Consider the following 22,437-nt stretch of genomic DNA (forward strand, 5'->3'; position numbering starts at 1 on the left):
CAAAAAATCAACTTTTTCCACTAAAACTGCGATAACTTTAAAATTTCAGCGATGACCTATAGATGTTATGGTACCAAAAGTGGCGTCTTTCAATTACAAAAATTGCGTCGTTACTTAATCCACCCTTAGGTGGTTGGCGCCTTCCTCACATTTAAAGGGTGCTATCCAAAATGCAAAAAGTGCGTAAATAATACTTAAGTGCTTATAACTTTTAATAGGGTTGTCATATCTTCAATGTTTTGGACGCGTTAGAAAGGTCTTTTGAATACCTATCCAACGATAGGTCGCATGAGAGATCCGGACAGCATTTTCATCAAAATATCCGAGATCCGGCCTCGACAAAGTGCGTAAATAGCACTTAAGGTGAAGCCGTTGATCATCACTCTAAAATTCTCTGTATTGAATTCAGTTTAACGAATTTCGCCACCAAAATGAATCAGCATGTGCCGGTTGTTGCCTTCTTGAAGCCACTGAAAGAATTTTTGATCTAAATCAAATGTGCTTCAAAATTTATATAATTTTGTGGCACTGTCATTGACGTCCTAGTTGGCAATCATTGATTAATGACGATTTCCATAACTTTACAAGGAATGGAATAATCGTTACCTATATGAATCAGCATGTGTAGGACACTATTCTAAACAACTTGTTGAAGGAATTTGGTCAAAATATTGTAAGCGACGCAAAAATTATATCTTTGAACGAAAAATCATGACAATGATGGAAGTCTTCACAATAAGTGCTTATAACTTTTGATAGGGTTGTCAGATCTTCAATGTTTTGGACGCATTGGAAAGCTCTTTTGAATACCTATCCAACGAAAGGTCGCATGAGAGATCCGGACAACGTTTTCATCAACATATCTGAGATCCGGCCTACAAAAAGCGTATAAATGACACTTAAGTGCTTATAACTTTTGATAGATTTGTCAGATCTTCAATGTCTTGGACGCGTTGGGAAGGTCTTTTAAATACCTTTCTGAAAATGTATAGCACGACGGGTTTTCTTACAAAAATCACCCTTTTTACAATCTTCCGGACTTTTGCTAAAATCGTTTTTTAGCATAACTTTTGAAGTACTTAACTAAACTGCATAATTTTTAATAGCGACTTATGGGACCTCAAGATGGATCGAATGACGCCAAAACGGACAAAATCTGTTCAGCCAATGTCGAGATAATCGAGTGACAATGTTTTTATCAACGTCTCACCACACACACAGACATTTGCTCAGAATTTGATTCTGAGTCGATAGGTATACATGAAGGTGGGTCTAGGAGGTCTAATTGAGAAGTTCATTTTTCGAGTGATTTTATAGCCTTTCCTCAGTAACGTGAGGAAGGCAAAATTAGGTCGTAAGAGCAATGTCGTACCGCCCTTTTCAAATGTTGGTCCAGATACTTCGTAAAACTTTATCAGTTATCATTTGTCGTGAAAAAAATACTTGGTGCGACAATTATGCGTAGAAGTATAACGATGGGAAAAACAGACTTGGTGTTGTTTTCAATGAGTTTCCGAACCAAGTACTAGATTTTATGTGTTTTTAGAAAAGTAAACGTCAAACTAAACCTAAAAATGACAAAAAGTCAGAATCGACAAAAAATGACATGAGACAATTATGTGTAGAACGGAAGTAAAACATATAAAAAAATCAAAAATACGAATTTGGGACCATCCATAAACCACGTGGACACATTTTTGGGAATCTTTTACCTTTTTTATCTTTTTTTTTTTTTTTTTGGTATTCACGCACGAAAAGCGGATTACGATTTGGGATGCACTAAAGTGACAAATCTTTCTCGGCGGTGTGCTTTCCGAGTTATGATGCTATTAGAAGGATTTCGCACTCTAGCTTGTTTCTTATTCCAGTTATCTCAATTATTTAAATGCTCCTTCTAATGATTTTTTTTTTCTTTGTCTCTTTTTCCAGATCCACCCACGATGAATACGTGTTAAGATAAAAATAAATAAATGAATTTGTACCATCACATCGCCGTGATATAGATAAGGAAACAGAAAAGTTTTACGTTCCGTGCACTGATAGCAACCGGCACTGGCCGTTTGCAGTGAAAGTTCTTTTTTAAACAAAAATCCGGCCTCCCAGCCGGAACCACAGTCGTTGCACAAAAACCGTGAAAAAAAACCGCCCACAAAATGGCCAACCTGACCGACGGCGATCAGAGCTTTTGCAGTGCCGGCGGTGGCCCAGTGGCCACGGCACCAACCACGTCCACACCAACCTCGGCCTCGGGAGTGGCCATCGGCGGGGCCACTTCCACGACGGGCCCGACCTCGGCCGCGGCGCAGACCACGACGACGGCATCGTCCGGAGCAACCACCGGCAGTGGTGGCGTTTGGGCGGAATTCTGCGAACGACACGCCCGGGCTGCTTCGGCGGATTTTGCGCGTTCCTGCGTGCACTACGTTACCAACAACCTGCCGGAATCGGCCCGCCAAACCGTCTCGCATCGGGACTTTATGCGGCGCTTCATCGAGTGCTTCCAGGAACACTTTGAGCACGACTTTTACCGGAGGCGCATGCAGAGCAAGGTGAGTTCTGAGTTGTGTGTGGGCAGTGTCGCGTGCCAAGATTAGAAGCTTGGAACGATTGCATCACACACTATAGATAAGCGGGGAACGGGAATCTTTTTGTTCGTTTAACGAGCAGTTGTTACGACAAAGTGTTGAAGTCGGCATTGATTGGGTTTGATTAGTTTGTTATTGTTATTAATTAATACAACCATAGCCAAAGTGCTACCAGTAGCCAGATCGGTTTTATTAGATGGATTTGAACCGGGCGGCTTCTTCGCTCTCTGCCTTGATTTACGGTTTGTTTTTGGTTAAACAGAACATGACGTATTGTTTGATGAAATTGTTAGTTTGTTAATCCAAATGTTTTTTCTACAATTTGTTAAATTAGATTAGAATAGACTTCTAAAATAGATAGTTTCAATGAAACTTTTTCCGTGTTCATTAGGGTGGTCCCGGGTTTGAAGTTTCTAAGGGAAAAATCGTCAAAATGTATGGAGAAAAGCAACTGTTTCAGCTTTTTAGCTGTGGATGGCACAAAAGTCGCCCAATCTCTATCAATTCTCAGATGTAGGGCCTTCATTAAATTTTGAACAATTTTCTCGAAGGCATCATATTTTTAGGATTTTTTGCTGCAATGTTATTAGCTTCCGAAAAGGCCCGTTTTTGCGCGGCTGATTTCCTTTTGAGCTACGCACTAGCCCTAAGTGCATCTCCAGCGCTGGGTGCAAACATCGAAGCAAAGCTAATTTGCACCCGACGTCAACCCCATCGCGGTACCTGTCGCGGTAGCAAATTTGCTCTCAGTTCTTCGGGATTTCACTTTGCTACCCGGTATTCAGCCTGTTTGCTACCGCATCAAATGGAATTATGCACGGAAAAATCGAATCAAGCACGGAAAACTTTCAAAAATTTCAAAAATTTCAAAAATTTCAAAAATTTCAATAATTTCAATAATTTCAAAAATTTCAAAAATTTCAAAAATTTCAAAAATTTCCAAAATTTCAAAAATTTCAATAATTTCAATAATTTCAAAAATTTCAAAAATTTCAAAAATTTCAAAAATTTCAAAAATTTCAAAAATTTCAAAAATTTCAAAAATTTCAAAAATTTCAAAATTTCAAAATTTTAAAATTTCAAAATTTTAAAATTTCAAAACTTCAAAATTTCAAAATTTCAAAATTTCAAAATTTCAAAATTTCAAAATTTCAAAATTTCAAAATTTCAAAATTTCAAAATTTCAAAATTTCAAAATTTCAAAATTTCAAAATTTCAAAATTTCAAAATTTCAAAATTTCAAAATTTCAAAATTTCAAAATTTCAAAATTTCAAAATTTCAAAATTTCAAAATTTCAAAATTTCAAAATTTCAAAATTTCAAAATTTCAAAATTTCAAAATTTCAAAATTTCAAAATTTTAAAATTTCAAAATTTTAAAAATTTCAAAATTTCAAAATTTCAAAATTTCAAAATTTCAAAATTTCAAAATTTCAAAATTTCAAAATTTCAAAATTTCAAAATTTTAAAAATTTCAAAAATTTCAAAAATTTCAAAAATTTCAAAAATTTCAAAAATTTCAAAATTTCAAAAATTTTAAAAATTTCAAAAATTTCAAAAATTTCAAAAATTTCAATAATTTCAATAATTTCAAAAATTTCAATAATTTCAAAAATTTCAAAAATTTTGAAAATTTTGAAAATTTCAAAAATTTCAAAAATTTCAAAAATTTCAAAAATTTCAAAATTTCAAAATTTCAAAATTTCAAAATTTCAAAATTTTAAAATTTCCAAAATTTCAAAATTTCTAAAATTTCTAAAATTTTAAAATTTCAAAATTCAAAATTCCTTCAAAAATTTCAAAATTTCAAAATTTCAAAAATTTCAAAATTTTAAAAATTTTAAAAATTTCAAAATTTCAAAATTTCAAAATTCAAAATTCAAAATCAAAATGAAAAAAATTTTTGAATTTTAAAATTTTAAAATTTTTAATTTTTGAATTTTTGAATTTTGAATTTTGAATTTTTGAATTTTAAATTTTGAATTTTGAATTTTTGAATTTTTGAATTTGAATTTTGAATTTTGAATTTTGAATTTTGAATTTTGAATTTTGAATTTTGAATTTTTGAATTTTGAATTTTTGAATTTTGAATTTTTGAATTTTGAATTTTGAATTTTGAATTTTGAATTTTGAATTTTGAATTTTGAATTTTTGAATTTTGAATTTTTGAATTTTGAATTTTGAATTTTGAATTTTGAATTTTGAATTTTAGAATTTTGAATTTTTGAATTTTAGAATTTTAGAATTTTTGAATTTTTGAATTTTTAAATTTTTGAATTTTTAAATTTTTGAATTTTTGAATTTTTGAATTTTTAAATTTTTGAATTTTTGAATTTTTGAATTTTTGAATTCTGGAATTTTTAAATTTTTTGAATCTTTGAATTTTTGAATTTTTGAATTTTTGAATTTTTGAATTTTTGAATTTTTGAATTATTAAATTTTTGAAATTTTTGAATTTTTGAATTTTTGAATTTTTGAATTTTTGTTTTTTGAATTTTTAAATTTTTGAATTTTCGAATCACCCACAAGAGCAAAAATCTCAGAAACACGCATTCAAAACATTGCCCCCGGCTTGCCGGTACTTGTCGGGTATCAGAAAATGAGTACCCGACAGGTACCGACACATATTTTTCTTCTACAGATGAACTTGAGATCAAATTTGATACCTGCTTTGCTATGCGCGGTGGGAGACTCGGGGGCAAACTCGAGAGCAAATTTGGTGGGAATCAAATCGGGTAGCAAATGGTTTAACTTTCGACATTTTCGAAAAATGAAATTCTTTCGAATTTTCAATAGGATTAAAAAGTTTAATAAACTTTTAGCATTTCTAGGCATGAATCAACACATAATTATTGATTTTGAAGGTAAACGAGAGCAAAAATGATAAAAACCCATATTTGCCCCCCCGCGGTGGGCTTGTTTCGGTGGCAAATTTGCTACCCTAGCGGTGGGGATGACGGAGTTTTTTCAAGGTGGCAAATTTGATCTCGGTATTCATGAGCCGGGTGCAAATTTGATTTGCACCCCAGCGCTGGAGATGCCCTAAAACACCTAACACCTCTAACAACTCTTCAGGGTTAACTCGAATCGTTTTGCGGTCTTCGACAAAGTTGTTAGTCACAAAATTTTACACAAGAATCTAACATTTGACAATCAACCGACACATTAAACGCTAGCTTTTGGTGGAGTTTTAAAATTTTGTTTCCCCATACTTTTTATTTATTTTTATTTTTTCCATACAAACTTCAACTTTGGTTGTGTTTTTTTTACTAACATTTCCTATTTTTTCAGTAAAAAGAAGTATGCAGTAATTTTTGTAGTGTCCCAGACTAGGCCTTTACGCATTTTTTTTTTGCAATTTAAATGATGATGCTGCCATTCTATAGCAGAAAATGTGAAAAATAGAAAAAGTGACTGTAAAAACGTGAAAAAATTAGATAGGCAAAATATTATTATATTAGGTGGTAGAATAGAATAGAATAATACTAGAGCAGTTCTCTCAGATTTCGGTCATTCGTTTTTTTTTTTTTGTATTTTTTAATCCGACTGAAACTTCTTTGGTGCCTTCGGTATGCCTAAAGAAGCCATATTGGTCATTAGTTTGTCCATATAATTTTCCATACAAATTTGGCAGCTGGCCATACAAAAATGATGTATGAAAATTCAAAAATCTGTATCTTTTGAAGGATTTTTTTGATCGATTTGGTGTCTTCGGCAAAGTTGTAGGTATGGATACGGACTATAATGGAAAAAAATGATACACGGTAAAAAAAATTGTGATTTTTTTATTTAACTTTTTATCACTAAAACTTGATTTGCAAAAAAACACTATTTTTAATTTTTTTAATTTTTTGATGTTTTAGAGGACATCAAATGCCAACTTTTCAGAAATTTCCAGGTTGTGCAAAAAAAAAAAAATCTGTGAGCGAGTTATGAATTTTTGAATCAATACTGATTTTTCAAAAAATCGAAAAATTGGTCGCAAAAATTTTTTAGCTTCATTTTTCGATGTAAAATCAAATTTGCAATCAAAAAGTACTGTAGTGAAATTTTGATAAAGTACACCGTTTTCAAGTTAAATCCATATTTAGGTGACTTTTTTGAAAATAGTCGCAGTTTTTCATTTTTTTAAATTAGTGCACATGTTTGCCCACCTTTGAAAAAAATATTTTTGAAAAGCTGAGAAAATTCAAAATTTTCAAACCAAGACTAACATTTTAAAAAAGCGTAATATTGAATGTTTGGCCCTTTTGAAATGTTTTTCTTGGTTTAAAAATTTTGAAAATATTTTTTTCGAAAAGATCGGAAAATTTCACGATTGTTTCATATTTTAACATTGAAAATCGGACCATTAGTTGCTGAGATATCGACATTAGAAAATGGTGTGTTGTTTAGGTGGGACTTAGAAAACATCAATTTTCCTGTTTTTTAACCTTTGCATGGCAATATCTCCGCAACTAAGGGTCGTATCAACAAAGTTCAAAAATGCAAAATATAGAGAATTTCCTCAGCTTTTTAAAAATATTTTTTCAAAGGTGGGCAAACATGTGCACTTATTTAAAAAAAATGAAAAACTGCGACTATTTTCAAAAAAGTCACCTAAAAATGGATTCAACTTGAAACGGTGCACTTTATCAAAATTTCACTAAAGTACTTTTTGATTGCAAATTTGATTTTACATCGAAAAATGAAGTTAAAAAATTTTTTCGACCAATTTTTCCATTTTTTGAAAAAAATCGGTACTGATTCAAAAAATCATAACTCGGTCAAAGATTTTTTGCCCATTCTGGAAATTTCTGAAAAGTTGGGATTTGATGTTCCTAAAACATATAAAAAAAAATTAAAAATATTTTTTTTTGCAAATCAAGTTTTAGTGACAAAAAGTTAAATAAAAAATCACAATTTTTTTTACCGTGTATCATTTTTTTTCAGTGTAGTCCATAGACCTACAACTTTGCCGAAGACACCAAATCGATGAAAAAATTCCTTCAAAAGATACAGATTTTTGAATTTTCATACATCATTTTTGTATGGCCAGCTGCCAAATTTGTATGGAAAATTATATGGACAAACTAATGATGCAAAATGGCTTCTTTGGGCATACCGAAGGCACCAAAAAAGTTTCAGTCGGATTAAAAAATACAAAAATTAAAATTTAAGAAAAAATACCGATTTCGTAGAGAATTGCTCACTACCAAAAACAAACATAAAATAACAAGATAAATGCAAATTAAAATACTAAAAATAAAACGAGAAAAACATAAAACAAGAGAAGTAAAGTTTTTCGTAGAACAAGAGTTGCTCAAAATGACCTCCTGAACCTGAGATTTCTAGATAAGTGTCCACGAGGTTTGTGGATGGTTCCCAATGTCTCTTAGACAATTTTATAGCAAATTTTCTGAACTTTTAGAAAAACATATTTTCAGAAATTGACACTCATGGTCACTATTTTACAAAATCGAAAAACTGTTGGTAGTCCAAAATTTGTTTTTGTATGAAATTTAGATTCTTTCTAAAAAAATGACTATTTTTTCAAAAATTCATAACTCGGTGGCAGATTTTCTTTATAAAAGAAAAATCTCGAAAATAACAAAAATACATATTATTTGTAATAAAAAGTTAATAAAAAATCGTCAATTTTTTTCCGTGTACCTATTTGTTTGACAATAGTCCTCAACAATACCTACAACTTTGATCAGAAAATTTACTCAAAAGTTACAGCTGTTTGGATATTCACGTAGGTACAGCCGCCAAAATTGTATGGAGACTTCTATGGGTGAACAAATGACACAAAATAGCTTCTTTGGTCATAGGGAAGGCCCCCACAAAGTTTGAGCCAAATAAAAAAAAATACAAAAAATAAAAAGAGTCAAAATCGGCCGATTTCGTAGAGACTTGCTCTAATGTTAACATTTCTAAGGTTAATGTTAACATTCCATAGGTCGCCATCCCTAAGGTGTCGTGATGAGGTCCAGCTTGTGATGATGTGATGATTCACTACCTTCCCTATACTGAGCAATCGAATCCAGAAGGGAAGATCACCAGTTGTGTTGGTCTGAACCGGGGATTGAACCCCGATCTACCGCTTACGAAACGGAAGCGTTGCAACTAAGCTACGTGGCACGGTCGAGGGGCGGCAGAGTGGGCATACTTATTGATTTCTCGTCGCCTCATATCCTTAGTGACGTGATGGGAGCAAGGGCGTCCATGCGAAGTGTCCTCGCAACAAATTTCCGTCGCTTGGAGAGGGAAGCGGGAAACCATTTCTCGATTTTTTTTATTTGGCCCTATAAACAAATGTAAACATTGAGTGTATCCCTTTCAAACCTTATGTCATTGTCCATCGGAGTAAGCGGGATAAACTCAATGTTTACATTTGTTTATAGGACCTAATCAAAAAAGTCTATATTTTGTATTTGTACCATTGAAATTCGTGCAAAACTTGTGACTGGATCGACTGCCAGTCCACGTTCAGCCTCAGTGCGATTTTTGACCACCTATCATATTCACACAGCTTGAGTATGGTAGACTATTCCGCTGTTAGTTTAGGATGTTCTGGGTCATCAAAGGACTCCCTGAAGTTAAGATCTGTGGGTCTACCGCCGTAGCGAGCTAGATGTCGGTGATTTTTTACCACGGATCATACTCACATACTGGTGAGTACGGTGGACTACTCTGCTGTTATGTTGGAATTCTATGGGTTTTCCAAGGACTCCCTAGAGCTAAGATCTGTAGATCTATCACCACAACAAGAGTATGGTAGCCTACTCTGGGCAGTTGGGATGCTCTGGACCATCCAAGACTCCCTGTTGTTGACCTTTTGCTTGTTACAGCGTTAGACTTACAGAACACAAACCCAGGGAGTCCTTTGATGATCCAGACCATCCCAACACATTAGCAAGGTAGACAACTATACTCTCTGGATCTATGCGGGATGGTCCGTGGTCAAAACCCGTCGACCTCTTGCTTTTTATAGTGGTAAACACACCAATCTTTACTTCCAGGGAGTTGTCGGGTAACCCAGGACATCCCAATAAGTTGTATTTTTGTGGTGACCTTACTGCTCACTGTGACTGCAGCGCGAATTCAAACAATACCGTCTACATTCACAAATTACTTCCATTTCCCACATTTGCGCGCCCCCTCGCAGGAAAAAAAGTTCACGAGCCGTTACCACAGGCCACCAGCTTGGTAACACCTTGTCATCTTGATGACGCCACAAAATTCGCGTGGAGGTAAGAAAATAGGACACTAGCAAGGAACCAGAGCCAAGATAATTCTAATGATCTATAATAGCACTACGGATGTAGTTGCTCTCCTCCCACGAGGTTCATCATCTGGGCGTCAACCGAATTGGTATCATCCAAACTTGGCCGGCAGAGTCGAGGGAAATAAATTTCAAAAACTGTTTTTTGCTATATCCAATGATTTAATATGAGTTTCTCTTGTTCTTTCAGACCGGCAACGGCACCGCGATGGTCCTCGAAGAGAGCGACTACTCCGAAGACACCGACTCGCCCAAAACCAACCACAAGCCCTTCTTCCGACGGTTGTCGTTCAAGGGTTTGCGCAAGGGCAAGGTAATCCATGTAAGGCATCCTAACCATAAACAATGCATGATCCAACTTGGGAATTTCAACGAATTTCAACCTTCGGTTCTAGGCCCTGTTCCACAAGCAGCACTCGGACGAGGTCGAGCTGTCCGGCAGCCGGGCGTCCAAAACCAAACTGGCCAAGATCGTGGTCGAGTGCCGGAAGGAGGGCACCGTCAACTACCTGACGCCGGAGAGTCTCGAGCAGCCGAGCAACTCGCACAAGTGGGAAAAGTGCAAACTGGTGCTGGTCAAAACGGTCGGCGGGTACATGCTCGAGTTCTATTCGCCGCCCAAGAGTCAGAAGGTAGGCATATTTCTTAGCTTGGTTAAATTTCTTTACAAGCTTTGTTTGCACCGCATTCACAGCCCCGTAGTGGCGTCTTTTGCTTCCTGATCACGGAGGCGCGCGAGACGACCGCGCTCGAGATGCCGGACCACGAGAATACCTTCGTGCTGAAGGCGGACAACAACATGGAGTACGTGATTGAGGCGCGCGACACCGACGACATGCGCAGCTGGCTGGCGACGATACGCTACTGTATGCGTAGCACTCCCACGTCCCAGCTGCCACCGATTTCGGACCTGACCGGGGCGAACCAGAGCGTTACGACGCCCGGGCAGGGTCAGGGACAGCATAACAACAGTACCTCGATATCGCACGGAGGCGGTGGAGGAGGAGGAGGAGCAGGGTTGTCGAGTAGTTTGGTGAACGAGGTGAACAGCCTGACGCTGAACAACCAGTCGGCGTTGAACGCGGTGCCGACGATGATGGCGCCGGAGTTGCCGCCGCGCCGTCCGGATGATAGAATATCGTCCTCGTCGAACTTTGAGCTGACCGAGACGGACCTGGAGCCGGCGCACGAAACCGACACCGACCTGACGGCGATGATGCGCGAGTATCCCTGGTTCCACGGCACGCTGGCCCGGTCCGAGGCGGCCCAGCTGGTGCTGCACAACGGTATCTCTAGTCACGGTGTGTTCCTGGTGCGGCAGAGCGAAACCCGCAAGGGCGAGTTCGTGCTCACGTTCAACTTCCAGGGCAAGGCGAAACACCTGCGCATGACCCTGAACGATCTGGGCCAGTGCCGGGTACAGCACCTCTGGTTTCCCTCCATCACCGAGATGCTCGAGCACTTCCGGCAGCACGCGATCCCGCTCGAGAGTGGCGGCACCGCCGACGTCACGCTGACCAACTTTGTCGTGCTGCCGTCGCACGCGATGGCCGCCCAGCACCAGCAGCAGCAGTCCAACAGCAACAACTACTCGACGACCACGATCGGCGGCGGCGCCGGAGCCACTGCCGGTGGAACCGCCGGTACGGCCAGTGCCAACAATCCCAACACCAGCCCCAGACATGTGAGATAGTTCTTCTACCTTCTTTCTTTCGGTTTTGCTCTGTGTTTTTCCTCTTCTTCTTTTTTGTTCGTTTTAAGTTTTTCTCCTTCTTTTTTATTTGTTTCCGTTGCGCGTTAACACAAAACACAAACATACACGCACACGTACATTTACACCACCGCGATTAGAGGGACGATCCCGGCGAGCGTGTCAAACACGGTCCGCGACGTCCACGCTTTACTATATGTTAGGTGAGAGCTAGAAATACGAGCTAAAGAGTTATACGAGACACGTCGTTCATTTTTTTTAAACCACGTTACTTCAGAGAGTAGAGAAAGTTTATTCTAATTTTTTGCGCGATTCAGAGAAAGAGAAGGCGCGTGACTGTTTTGATTCCTATCTGGATGCATTTTTTAAAGATAGTTGTCGATTGAAAGAAAAAAAAACAAGCGTTTGACTGCTACATCTAAAACCATAAACTACTCAAAACGCAAATAAAACAAAACGTCTATTCACAACCACAAACAAAGAGATTACTACTACTACAACACAACACATAAAGACACACGATCACACACACACACAAGTTGATGTCGTCGTGTTAGAAATAGAGAGAAACCAATACAGAGGAAAGGGTTTGTTGTTGTGCATGCAATCCATCGGAACAGAACGATAAAATATTCGCATTATTATCTAATAACCGCATAACAACAAGAACACTAGAAAAAAAAAACCGTCACTCAACACCAACAAAAAACTACGAGACAGTTTGTGTTGAAACAGTGTAATACAGTTTAAAGAAAGAGAAAAAAAAGCATGAGCATTATTAATTTATACATAATTTTGCGATGATGGCTGTTTTATTTTATGTTTTTTTTTTATTTTTACTAAAAACACAACTAGAGAAAGTATCCTCCATGCGAGATTGGCGCCGGTTGAGTTGTTCTAAGTAGAGAACCTAGAGCTTATTAAAGAACGGACAACTAAAAAAAAAGTACCAATCGAAGCACGAGAACTGTCAAACGGAGGTTCCAAACGAGCAAAATCTATTGTCTTTTGCTCGATTGGTACCTCCGTTTGACAGTTCTCGTGCTTCGATTGGTACTTTTTTTTTTGAGTTGTCCGTTCTCTAATAAAGCTCTAGGTTCTCTAGTTGTAAGTGTTGTCTTTTGGTTATTTCGTTCAGTGAGAAATGTGTGCTACAATCTTTGGTTAGTTTGCAATACGTCGTAACAGAAATCGCGACCTTCGACAATTATTTGAATTTTTCTTCTCTGCAATAATTTTTTTTATTGTTTTTGAGGAAAGAACGCGCAGATGAACAATTCAAAGCATTTTTGAATTTGTTTATTCGTAAATTGAACGACACCCGTTAGAAAACGGCGTTGTTCACAAACTAACCCGAGCAATCTTGGTCGTTAACGTTTTATAAGCTGAGTACGGAGATCGGAAGGAACGCGGTCAAAAAAGGTTGCGCATTCTTTTTTAAATTTTTGATTTCTAAAAATCTTGAAAAAAAAACATTTTTGGAATTACATATATATCTAGTGTAGCTTAGAACCCCAAATTTTGAGAAAGATAACAAAAATCTTGATTGGATTTTATATTTTGACGAGGACTTCGGACAAATAGAGTATACAAACTATCTTAAATATTCAAGCTCCTAGATTTTAGAATTTTTTAATTTTAAAAATTTGAAATTCATGCAAGCTTAATTTTTTTTACTGAATTCGGTAAAGTTGACCAAATTTTCAACTGCTGAACAATTCGGTTAACTGAAAACTATCGAATTTGTTAAAAATTTACCGAAATTTGGTAACGAACTTCATAGGGACGTGGCGTTCCATCGTGCTGCCATCTGGTTTTTTTAAGAGCAACCCAAGTAACATTTTAGGTTTTAAGTAGGCCATAAAAGCCTATTTAGGCCGTATCAGGGTTTTCAGAACCATGATAAAACCTGTAAGTTTAAAAATGTTACTGGGGAAGAGTGGAAAAGTGCTGAGTTATCGTCTAAAAATAGACGGCGTCCTATCTCGCCCAGCAAAATAAAGTCGATAAAGTAGTAGGTTTCGATGGAGAAAAAGTGGAAAACGTGGTCTAAAAATAGCGATGTCATCCCCCTATTGTTTATCGTACAATCGAAACTAGGTAAAATTGTGTTCATTCTGACAGGTGTTTTAATAATAAAACTTCCAAATTCGGTTAAAAAAAATATAAATGTGTCATTAAAAAAAAAAAAAAAAAATTATGAAGATTTTGTGACGAGGGGGGAGGGGGAGGGGTCTAAAAATTCATTTTTTGCGTTGCTTTATAAAAGAACGCTCATTTTACACCATTCCAGTATTTTTACATCTAACATTTAAAACAACAAAAAAATCAACGAACTCAAACATGCCATGCCATTCATTTTACTCAAATTTAGATGCTTGTTAGCCTTTTAAATTTAGAAATGCATTTTTTAATCTGTTATTGCCGCCATAAAACGACAAAATAAGCATTCTGGAATATTTTTCTTAAAAGAATTGTTCAGAGATACGCCACGTTCAAATATTGATCTAGAACAGTTAAAGTGAGCGTGCCGCGAAAGCCGTCACGAAAAAAAAAGTTTTCCGTGCAAATTTGGAGAGTTTCGTATTTAATGGGCGGACTCCGACGAGGCTCACTTGCCATCTATCGGTGAATATGCGCAACTCACGAGAACTGTCATCTTAGGGAGCGTTCTTTTATTACGTAACGCAGTAGGGGGGGGGGAGGGGGGGTCGGAGGCCGTGTTACGCTCCATACAAAATTTTTAAAATTTGTATGGCAATTTTGTTACGGGGGGGGGGGGTCTAGAAGTCCGATTTTTCGCGTTACGTAATAAAAGAACGCTCCATTAAGGTCCGGCTGCTGGATACCCATATTTGCACAAAGAATTTTTAGAGCTCCCGCCGCGGGATTCGATTCGGCGACCTTTGAATTGTGAGTCCAGGGCGCGGTTCGATTGATCTACACGTGGGGCACATATGTAAGGGAGCGTTCTTTTATTACGCAACGCAAAAAAAAGTTTTTGGACCCCCCTCGTAACAAAATGAACATGAATTTCATGAAACGACCCCTACTGAAAAAAAAATAAACTACGTGAGGGCACATGATGTTTAACCCAATTCACAAAAATTGTGTCAATTGGTTTGGATTACTGCAAAAAAAAATCGTCGAATTACAGTACAATTTTGAAGATTTTTCATGTTTGACATGCCTTATCTACACCATTATATCACAAAAATTTATTAATTATCTAAATTATCACTGAATTCATCATTACAGTACTTGTTCGGTAACTGGGCTGCTTTTTAACTGGGCACTCGATAACTTGGCCGTAGTCCAGTTAGAAAGCAGACAAACGTCAAAAAACCAAAACAAACCGAAATGACCGAGGGGTTAATGGATGCAAAAATTGTGTTCAATAACTTTGTTCATATTTCTATTTAATTTCAAATTACAATTAAAGAATTATGAAAAGTAAGCATAAGTTATCAATTAGAGTAACTTTTATTTTTATTTTTTATAAAAAAAAATAATATGCATCGGTCATCCCCTCGTAATTTTTCGTTCAGCCCAGTTAGCGAGCAGCATGCGTTGACTGGGCTACGTTCTCAGCCCAGTTACCGAACAAGTACTGTATTTCCAACTAAATGAAAGAGCCCATAATTTGGCTACAGCGCTCTATGCCCATAAAGTACTCTTTTAGTTAGTCTTACAGTCCTCAGACTCGATTATCCAAAGGCTTTAGAGAAAAAATCACTAATCGAATTACATAAAAAGTTGTTTTTTTATTCGATTGTCAAGCTCAATTAGTTATGACCCGTAAACTAAGCTAAAATTATTTAGAATTGTTTATGCAAAGATCGCTGTCAAAATGGCGGTAGTGAAATAATGAATGTAAAAACGAATGTTTTTATTCAATTGGCAACAAACCATTCAAACTGGACTAAAAATAGGATGCACAACTCGGAGGTTATGTTAAAAGTAAGAAAATATAAAAATACTGTATTTTTGAGGTTGTTCATTTAATTGATTTCTTATTCGAATTCAGGAAAATTCAGAATTCGAATAATCGAGTCTGGACTGTAGTTTATAGAAGTTTTCAGCCAAATTCAAAAATTTTGTTTAACCCTCTCCCGCCCATGGTTACTCCAGAGCACCAAAACTTTGAACTCAAATATCTCGGAACTGACACAACTTTTCATGGTGCTTTAAGTTGCAGGTGTTCATGTAGAATGTATACTAACATCTTCCCAAATTTCATCATATTTGGTTAAGCACAAGCAAAGTTACAGTGTGAAATGTAAACAAAAATGGGCCAATTTGAGGGAAATAAATAAGACCTGTTTTCGAAAGCCCGTAAAAATTACCAAACACAAAATTTGATGAAACGAAAAATGTTTTGCTATCATTTGAACCTTGGACAAGAACCCCTGTGAATAACATTGTGAGTTTGGTACGGTTTTAAGTGTTTTTCAACCTTTTTCATTTTGTGCACCAGAGCACCACCTAGGCATATGAGCAACTGAATATTCAGGAGCAATTTTTTCTAAATTACAGAAAAAGCTTATTTTTATCAAAACAAAAGTTTATAAACGTTTTGACTATTCATAAACAAGACAAAACATTGTTATTATACCAATAGTTTTATTATTTTCCTCATTTTTCATGAAAATGGTTGTTTGTGGGTTTTGAATGAGCCAATCAAAGAAAACCTGAAAATGCAGAGATTTTAGAATTTGTAGTTAATACTTCAGAAATATGGTCTTACAGCAGAGAATAAGTTGTTTTTAACACATTTCGAAGCGTTTTCAAACAAATGAACCAATAGATTTGAAGAAAACGAGATTTTGTAGTTTAAAAAAAAGTTGCTCATCTTCCTGATGGTGCTCTGGTGCACCACTTCAAATTCTACTTTTTTGCCCCAATTTGATGTTTGTGGGTCAAAGTAAAGTATTTCCTGCATTATTGTACCAAAATTAAGCCATTTACTATTTTTACGATAAGCAAACAGCTCTGGGCGTTAGAGGGTTAAATGTTAGAGGTTCATACACTTGCTAGTAATTTGGTTCCAACCAGTTTTATTGTTTTAAATTTCAAAGTTTGAAAATTCTACAATTAAGAATTGTAAAAATATCTAAAAATATTTATTTTCAAGTGGTTTTAATTGCGTATTAAATCGTTTCCAATCAAATTTACAACTCCAACACCTGATGTGAAATTTTACAAGGATTCCGAAAATGTCAAAATTTAGACCCAAAAGTGCCCTCATGTAGATCAACAAGGCAAAAGTTAACGGTGTTAAGGTGAAGCCGTTGATCATTTTCGGAGATAATTGATCATCACTCTAAAATATTCCGTACAAAATTCAATTTAACGAATTTCTGCACCAAAATAAATCAGCATGTGCCGGTTGATGCCTTCTTCATGCCACTAAAAGAATTTTTGATCTAAATCAAATGTGTCTCGAAATTCATATAATTTTGTGGAACAATCATAGACGTCCTAGTTGGCAATCATTGATTTATGACGATTTCCATAACTTCGCAAGGAATGGGATAATCGTTACCAAACATAATCAGCATGTGTAGGGCACTATTCTGAACTTGTCAAAATACGAACGAAAAACCATGGCAATGGTGGAAGTCTTCACGTTAAGAGTTTATTATGGAAATTCAATGAATCGTCCCTGCGGTAAACTTTACGCAGTTGGTCTGGCCACTTTAACGCTTGTGATGGTTTAATACTTTTGCATACTTTAAATGTTAGTCATGACAATTTTTTTCAACTGAAATTCAGCTTTAAAAATACTGTAAATTTCAGCAGTGCAGTTTTCAGTAAATTTTAAATGTTAACGAATCTCAAAATTAACTGATCGATGGTAACAAGGGTAATCGAGGGAAGTAATGTAATGTTGCTTAAAAGGAGCAAAGAATCTAGCACACATAGCTGAACTGGTTGCACTGTCCACCTTGTTTTTCCTCTGTTATATATCGTTGTTATTTTCAATGTTATCGAGTTTTATCAAATATATAATATCGGTTGTTCAATTATTTCACTCTGTCAATTTGTTAGTCTACTTCAGTTCAAAAGAGGTAAGTTTTAATCTGATTTTCATTTCGCTTTCTTAACCGTTTCCACCGCCAGTGTTGAATTATGTTTCTTTCTTTTAATTAAGTTGTTTATCATAGTATGGCTTATTTACGATTTGATAACTGTTCACTTGCTTTCAGAACTAAATTGCTCTCAGTCAGTCAGTCTTTGATCAAAATCCACACACAGAAAAAATAAAATCAAAATCATCAAAACAAAATCCCTGCAATTCATATTTTCTCCCTGCCAAAATCAACCCTTCAAACCCTTCAAACCGTCCTCGGGAAGCAGCCCCTGCAAGTGATCACGATGAACGGCAGCGTGCGCATCAAAACGTGCGACCTGGAGCTGTCCCAGCAGACCGTTTCGACGGTGCACCAGCAGCAGCAGCAGCATCAGCATCACCACCACCACGACGGCCAAGCCGGAGCGTCGTCGTCGTCCACTGGACAGTCCGGGGGTGGTGGTGGAGGGGCCAACGCGGCCGCCGGCGGTGCAACCGGTGAAGATGGCCAACGGGCCGTCGACAACCAGTACAGCTACGTCTGAAGGTGGCCGATAATCTCGAACATTTACCAGCATGCTTGGAATTGAGAAACACGAAGTTGATTATTACACTAGTAGGTAGTTTAAAGACAGACAGATACTATTGTAACTCAAATGGAGGAAACGGAAATAGGGCATGTGTTCGAAAGAAGAAGAAGAAGAAAAAGTAGCACAAAGAGACAGCCTAAACTTGTACATATTGAAAAGAAGCGACAAACCTCCTCCTCCAACCCTATTATAAATAGCGCTCTCGGCTGCTGCATTTTATGCCACATTTATCACTATTACTATTTACTTTTAGTGGAAATGAAAAACGAAAAAAAAAAACTAATGAGCGATTCTATGCCAATTATCGGAGTTACATAAACCAAAATTAAATATTAATTTGAAATATTAAGGGAAAATTAAAATTATTGTTCAAGTTTCCCAAATCACGTTTTTGATATTTCAAATCTCCTCCTTCCCCTTGTGGATAAGACTTTTTACTTTTCCTCCCATTTTCGAGCGACGAAACGGCACAATTACAGAATGGAAAATTAATACCTTTCTATACCTGAGAGCCGAACATTTCAGCACTGAACTGGGTGCTAAAAAGTTTTTGTTATTAACTGTGAGCCCGTTCCGAGTGCATGACAAAGGCCGATTTAAAAAAAGAAAAATATTTTTTATGTTTTCTTCAGTTTTTGATTTTCGTATTTTTTCTTTAGAAGCAAAATTTAAAAATCGTGCTTGGTCAAGCACACGGGATATATGTTGGAGTCTTCACCCAATTTGGTCCATACCATCTTCATCGGTGTTTCGAGAAAAACGCTCAGAAAGTTTGACAGTCTGCTTTGCGCATGGCAAAATTTTTAGCTTAAATCGTTTTTTTAATACCCATGACTCAAGGCGGTTTCAAAAACACCCAAAAAGCAAAAACTGAAAATTTGGTTTATTGGACCTTTTTAAAAAAAACTCCAGGTTTCTAACTCAGTTTAATCATAAAATATCTTCATAAAACTTTCAGTAATGATTGAAAATCGTCTTTTTAGTGAATTAAATATTTTTTTAATAAAAAATTCTATGATTTCATGCATGTATGTAAACTAGGGTGGGTACGGATTTTGAAAAGTTCTCATATCAAGTTCTGGTGTGGTTCCCCTTGTAGGGCATACCCATAGGGACTCTCACGCCAAATTTCAGCTCATTTGGTTGAAAACTGGCTTGTCTCAAGCGAGTTCAAGTTTACATGGGATTTACTATGGAAAATTTTGAATTTTCGTTCATTCGCTCCTACAGGCCTGGGGAAAACATGTAGAAACTTCTAGGATGGCCAGAAATGAGCGGAATCGTCTGGAGAACAACTTTCCCTAAGAGACCAGGTCGATTCGTTCAACCCCCATCGAGCTCAACGGCAATACATCCCGGGGTTTCGGAACCAAGGGTTTTCCCCAGAAAAGCATCAAATTTTCCTTAGCATGCTATGAATGGTTGATGAACACCGCGACGCCACATGTCAAACAGCTATCACGTGATTGTAAAATTTGCACCATAACAGTTTTTTTTTTCTTATTTGGAGGTTAAGAATACAGCTAAATAGCATCAAGATCACCATTAATGCTAATTGTATAGTTCAAAAAGCAATAAAAAATATTTTTTATGGGCGATGCTAGTCCACGTGGTATTTGTTTGGCATGTGGCGTCGCGGTGTTCATCAACCATTCATAGCATGCTAAGGAAAATTTGATGCTTTTCTGGGGAAAACCGTTGGTTCCGAAACCCCCGGATGTATTGCCGTTGAGCTCGATGGGGGTTGAACGAATCGACCTGGTCTCTTAGGGAAAGTTGTTCTCCAGACGATTCCGCTCATTTCTGGCCATCCTAGAAGTTTCTACATGTTTTCCCCAGGCCTGTAGGAGCGAATGAACGAAAATTCAAAATTTTCCATAGTAAATCCCATGTAAACTTGAACTCGCTTGAGACAAGCCAGTTTTCAACCAAATGAGCTGAAATTTGGCGTGAGAGTCCCTATGGGTATACCCTACAAGGGGAACCACACCAGAACTTGATATGAGAACTTTTCAAAATCCGTACCCACCCTAATGTAAACTCTTAAAAAAAGATAAAAAAAATCTGTTTTTCGTATAAAAAATCGTCAGTTTTTTATTTTTGTATTTTTTTAATAAGCAAAATTTAAAAAAAAATCGGACTTCGTCATGCAGACGGGATATGAGCAATTCTCTACCAAAACCGGAAATGGATTTTATTTGTATTTTTTTTTTTATTTCGCTCAAACTTTGTGGGGGCCTTCCCTATGACCAAATAAGCTATTTTGCGTCATTGGTTCACCCATACAAGTCTCCATACAATATTGGCTGCTGTCCATACAAAAATGATATGTAAATATTCAAAAAGCTGTAACTTTTGAGTGAATTTTCTGATCAATTTGGTGTCTTCGGCAAAGTTGTAAGTATTGTTGAGGACTTTTGAGAAAAAAATAGATACACGGAAAAAAAATGCAGATTTTTTTAACACATTTTTTTTCACTAAAGCTCAATTTCCCAAAATATGTAGTTTTTGATTTTCGAGATTTTTTGATATGTTTTAGGGGACAAAAATCCGCAACTTTTGAGCCATAGAGAAACATAGTCAAAAAATCTGCCGCCGAGTTATAATTTTTTGCAAAACAGTGATTTTTGGAAAAAAAAATCGAAGTTTCATGCAAAAACAAATTTGACATTATTTTATAATGCAAAATTGAATTTGCAATCGAAAAGTACTTTATAGATTTTTTGATAAAGGGCTCCGTTTTCAAGATATAGTCACCAAAAGTTTATGTTTAGCGAAATATTTGCAGTTTTTCGATTTTTAAAAATAGTGACCATGAGTGACCATTTCTAAAAATATGTTTTTGAAAAGTTCAGAAAATTTGCTATAAAATTGTCTAAGAGACATTGAAGATTTAACCTCGGGTTGCTGAGATAGAGCCGCTTTAAGAAATAGAAACACGAAAATTGAAGTTTTCTAAATCTCACCAAAACAACTCACCATTTTCTAATGACGATATCTCAGCAACTAATGGTCCGATTTTCAACATTCGTAAAATTTTCTGATCCTTTCGAAATTTTTTTTAATCAAGACCAGCATTTTAAATGGGCGTAATATTGAATGTTAGGCCCTTTTGAAATGTTAGTATTCGTTTAAAAAATTGAAAATATTTTTTTCGAAAAGATCGGAAAATTTCACGAATGTTTCATGTATTAACATTGAAAATCGGACCATTAGTTGCTGAGATATCGACATGAGAAAATGGTGTGTTGTTTGGGCGGGACTTAGAAAACATCAATTTCCCTGTTTTTAGACCTTTGCATGGCAATATCTCAGCAACTAAGGGTCGTATCAACAAAGTTCAAAAGTGCAAAATATAGAGAATTTTCTCAGCTTTTCAAAAATATTTTTTTCAAAGATGGGCAAACATGTTTTTAAAAAAATTAAAAACTTTGACTATTTTTAAAAAAGTCACCTGAAAATGGATTCAACTTGAAAACGATGCACTTTATCAGTTAAAACATTTTGCGACCATTTTTTCTATTTTTTGAAAAAATCAGTATTGATTCAAAAATTCATAACTCGCTCAAAGATTATTTGCCCATTCTGGAAATATATGAAAAGTTGGCATTTGATGTCCTCTAAAACATATCAAAAAATAAAAAAATTAAAAATAGTGTTTTTTTTTGCAAATCAAGTTTTAGTGACAAAAAGTTAAATAAAAAATCATCAAAATTTGTTTTACCTTGTATCACTTTTTTCCAGTGTAGTCCATATCCATACCTACAACTTTGCCGAAGACACCAAATCGATCAAAAAATTCCTTCAAAAGTACAGATTTTTGAATTTTCATACATCATTTTTGTATGGCCAGCTGCCAAATTTGTATGGTAAATTATATGGACAAACTAATGATTCAAAATGGCTTCTTTGGGCATACCGAAGGCACCAAAAAAGATTCAGTCGGATCTTGAAAACGGAGCCCTTTATCAAAAAATCTGTAAAGTACTTTTCAATTGCAAATTAAATTTTGCATTAAAAAATAGTCAAATTTGTTTTTGCATAAAACTTCGATTTTTTCCAAAAATAACTGTTTTTTTTTTCAAAAATTCATAACTCGGCGGCAGATTTTTGGACCATGTTTCTCTATTGCTCAAAAGTTGCGGATTTTTGTCCCCTAAAACATATCAAAAAATCTCAAAAATAAAAAAATACGTATTTTGGGAAGTTGAG

The 22,437-nt window shown here is 36.0% G+C and overlaps 1 protein-coding gene across 5 annotated transcripts in view; it reads left to right on the forward strand.

Annotated features, from left to right (window-relative positions):
* LOC6046891 (SH2B adapter protein 2) overlaps nucleotides 1-18,504 on the forward strand; it is a 34,601-nt gene extending 16,097 nt beyond the window's left edge. For 2 of the 5 annotated variants that reach the window (XM_038261668.1, XM_038261669.1), the window contains exons 2-6: nucleotides 1,930-2,549; nucleotides 10,042-10,173; nucleotides 10,247-10,483; nucleotides 10,546-11,535; nucleotides 17,923-18,504. In XM_038261668.1, coding sequence (XP_038117596.1) covers nucleotides 2,154-2,549; nucleotides 10,042-10,173; nucleotides 10,247-10,483; nucleotides 10,546-11,535; nucleotides 17,923-18,180 — 2,013 coding nt within the window. In that variant the 5' untranslated portion in view covers nucleotides 1,930-2,153 and the 3' untranslated portion in view covers nucleotides 18,181-18,504. Of the gene's footprint in view, nucleotides 1-1,929; nucleotides 2,550-10,041; nucleotides 10,174-10,246; nucleotides 10,484-10,545; nucleotides 12,356-17,613; nucleotides 17,634-17,771; nucleotides 17,845-17,922 lie in introns of those variants that run through there. The other 3 variants (XM_038261670.1, XM_038261672.1, XM_038261671.1) reach the window with 3 other exon arrangements.
* Nucleotides 18,505-22,437: the final 3,933 nt, after the last annotated feature.

Source organism: Culex quinquefasciatus, chromosome 3 (genome assembly GCF_015732765.1).
Source record: "Culex quinquefasciatus strain JHB chromosome 3, VPISU_Cqui_1.0_pri_paternal, whole genome shotgun sequence".
NCBI classification, from domain to species: domain Eukaryota; kingdom Metazoa; phylum Arthropoda; class Insecta; order Diptera; family Culicidae; genus Culex; species Culex quinquefasciatus.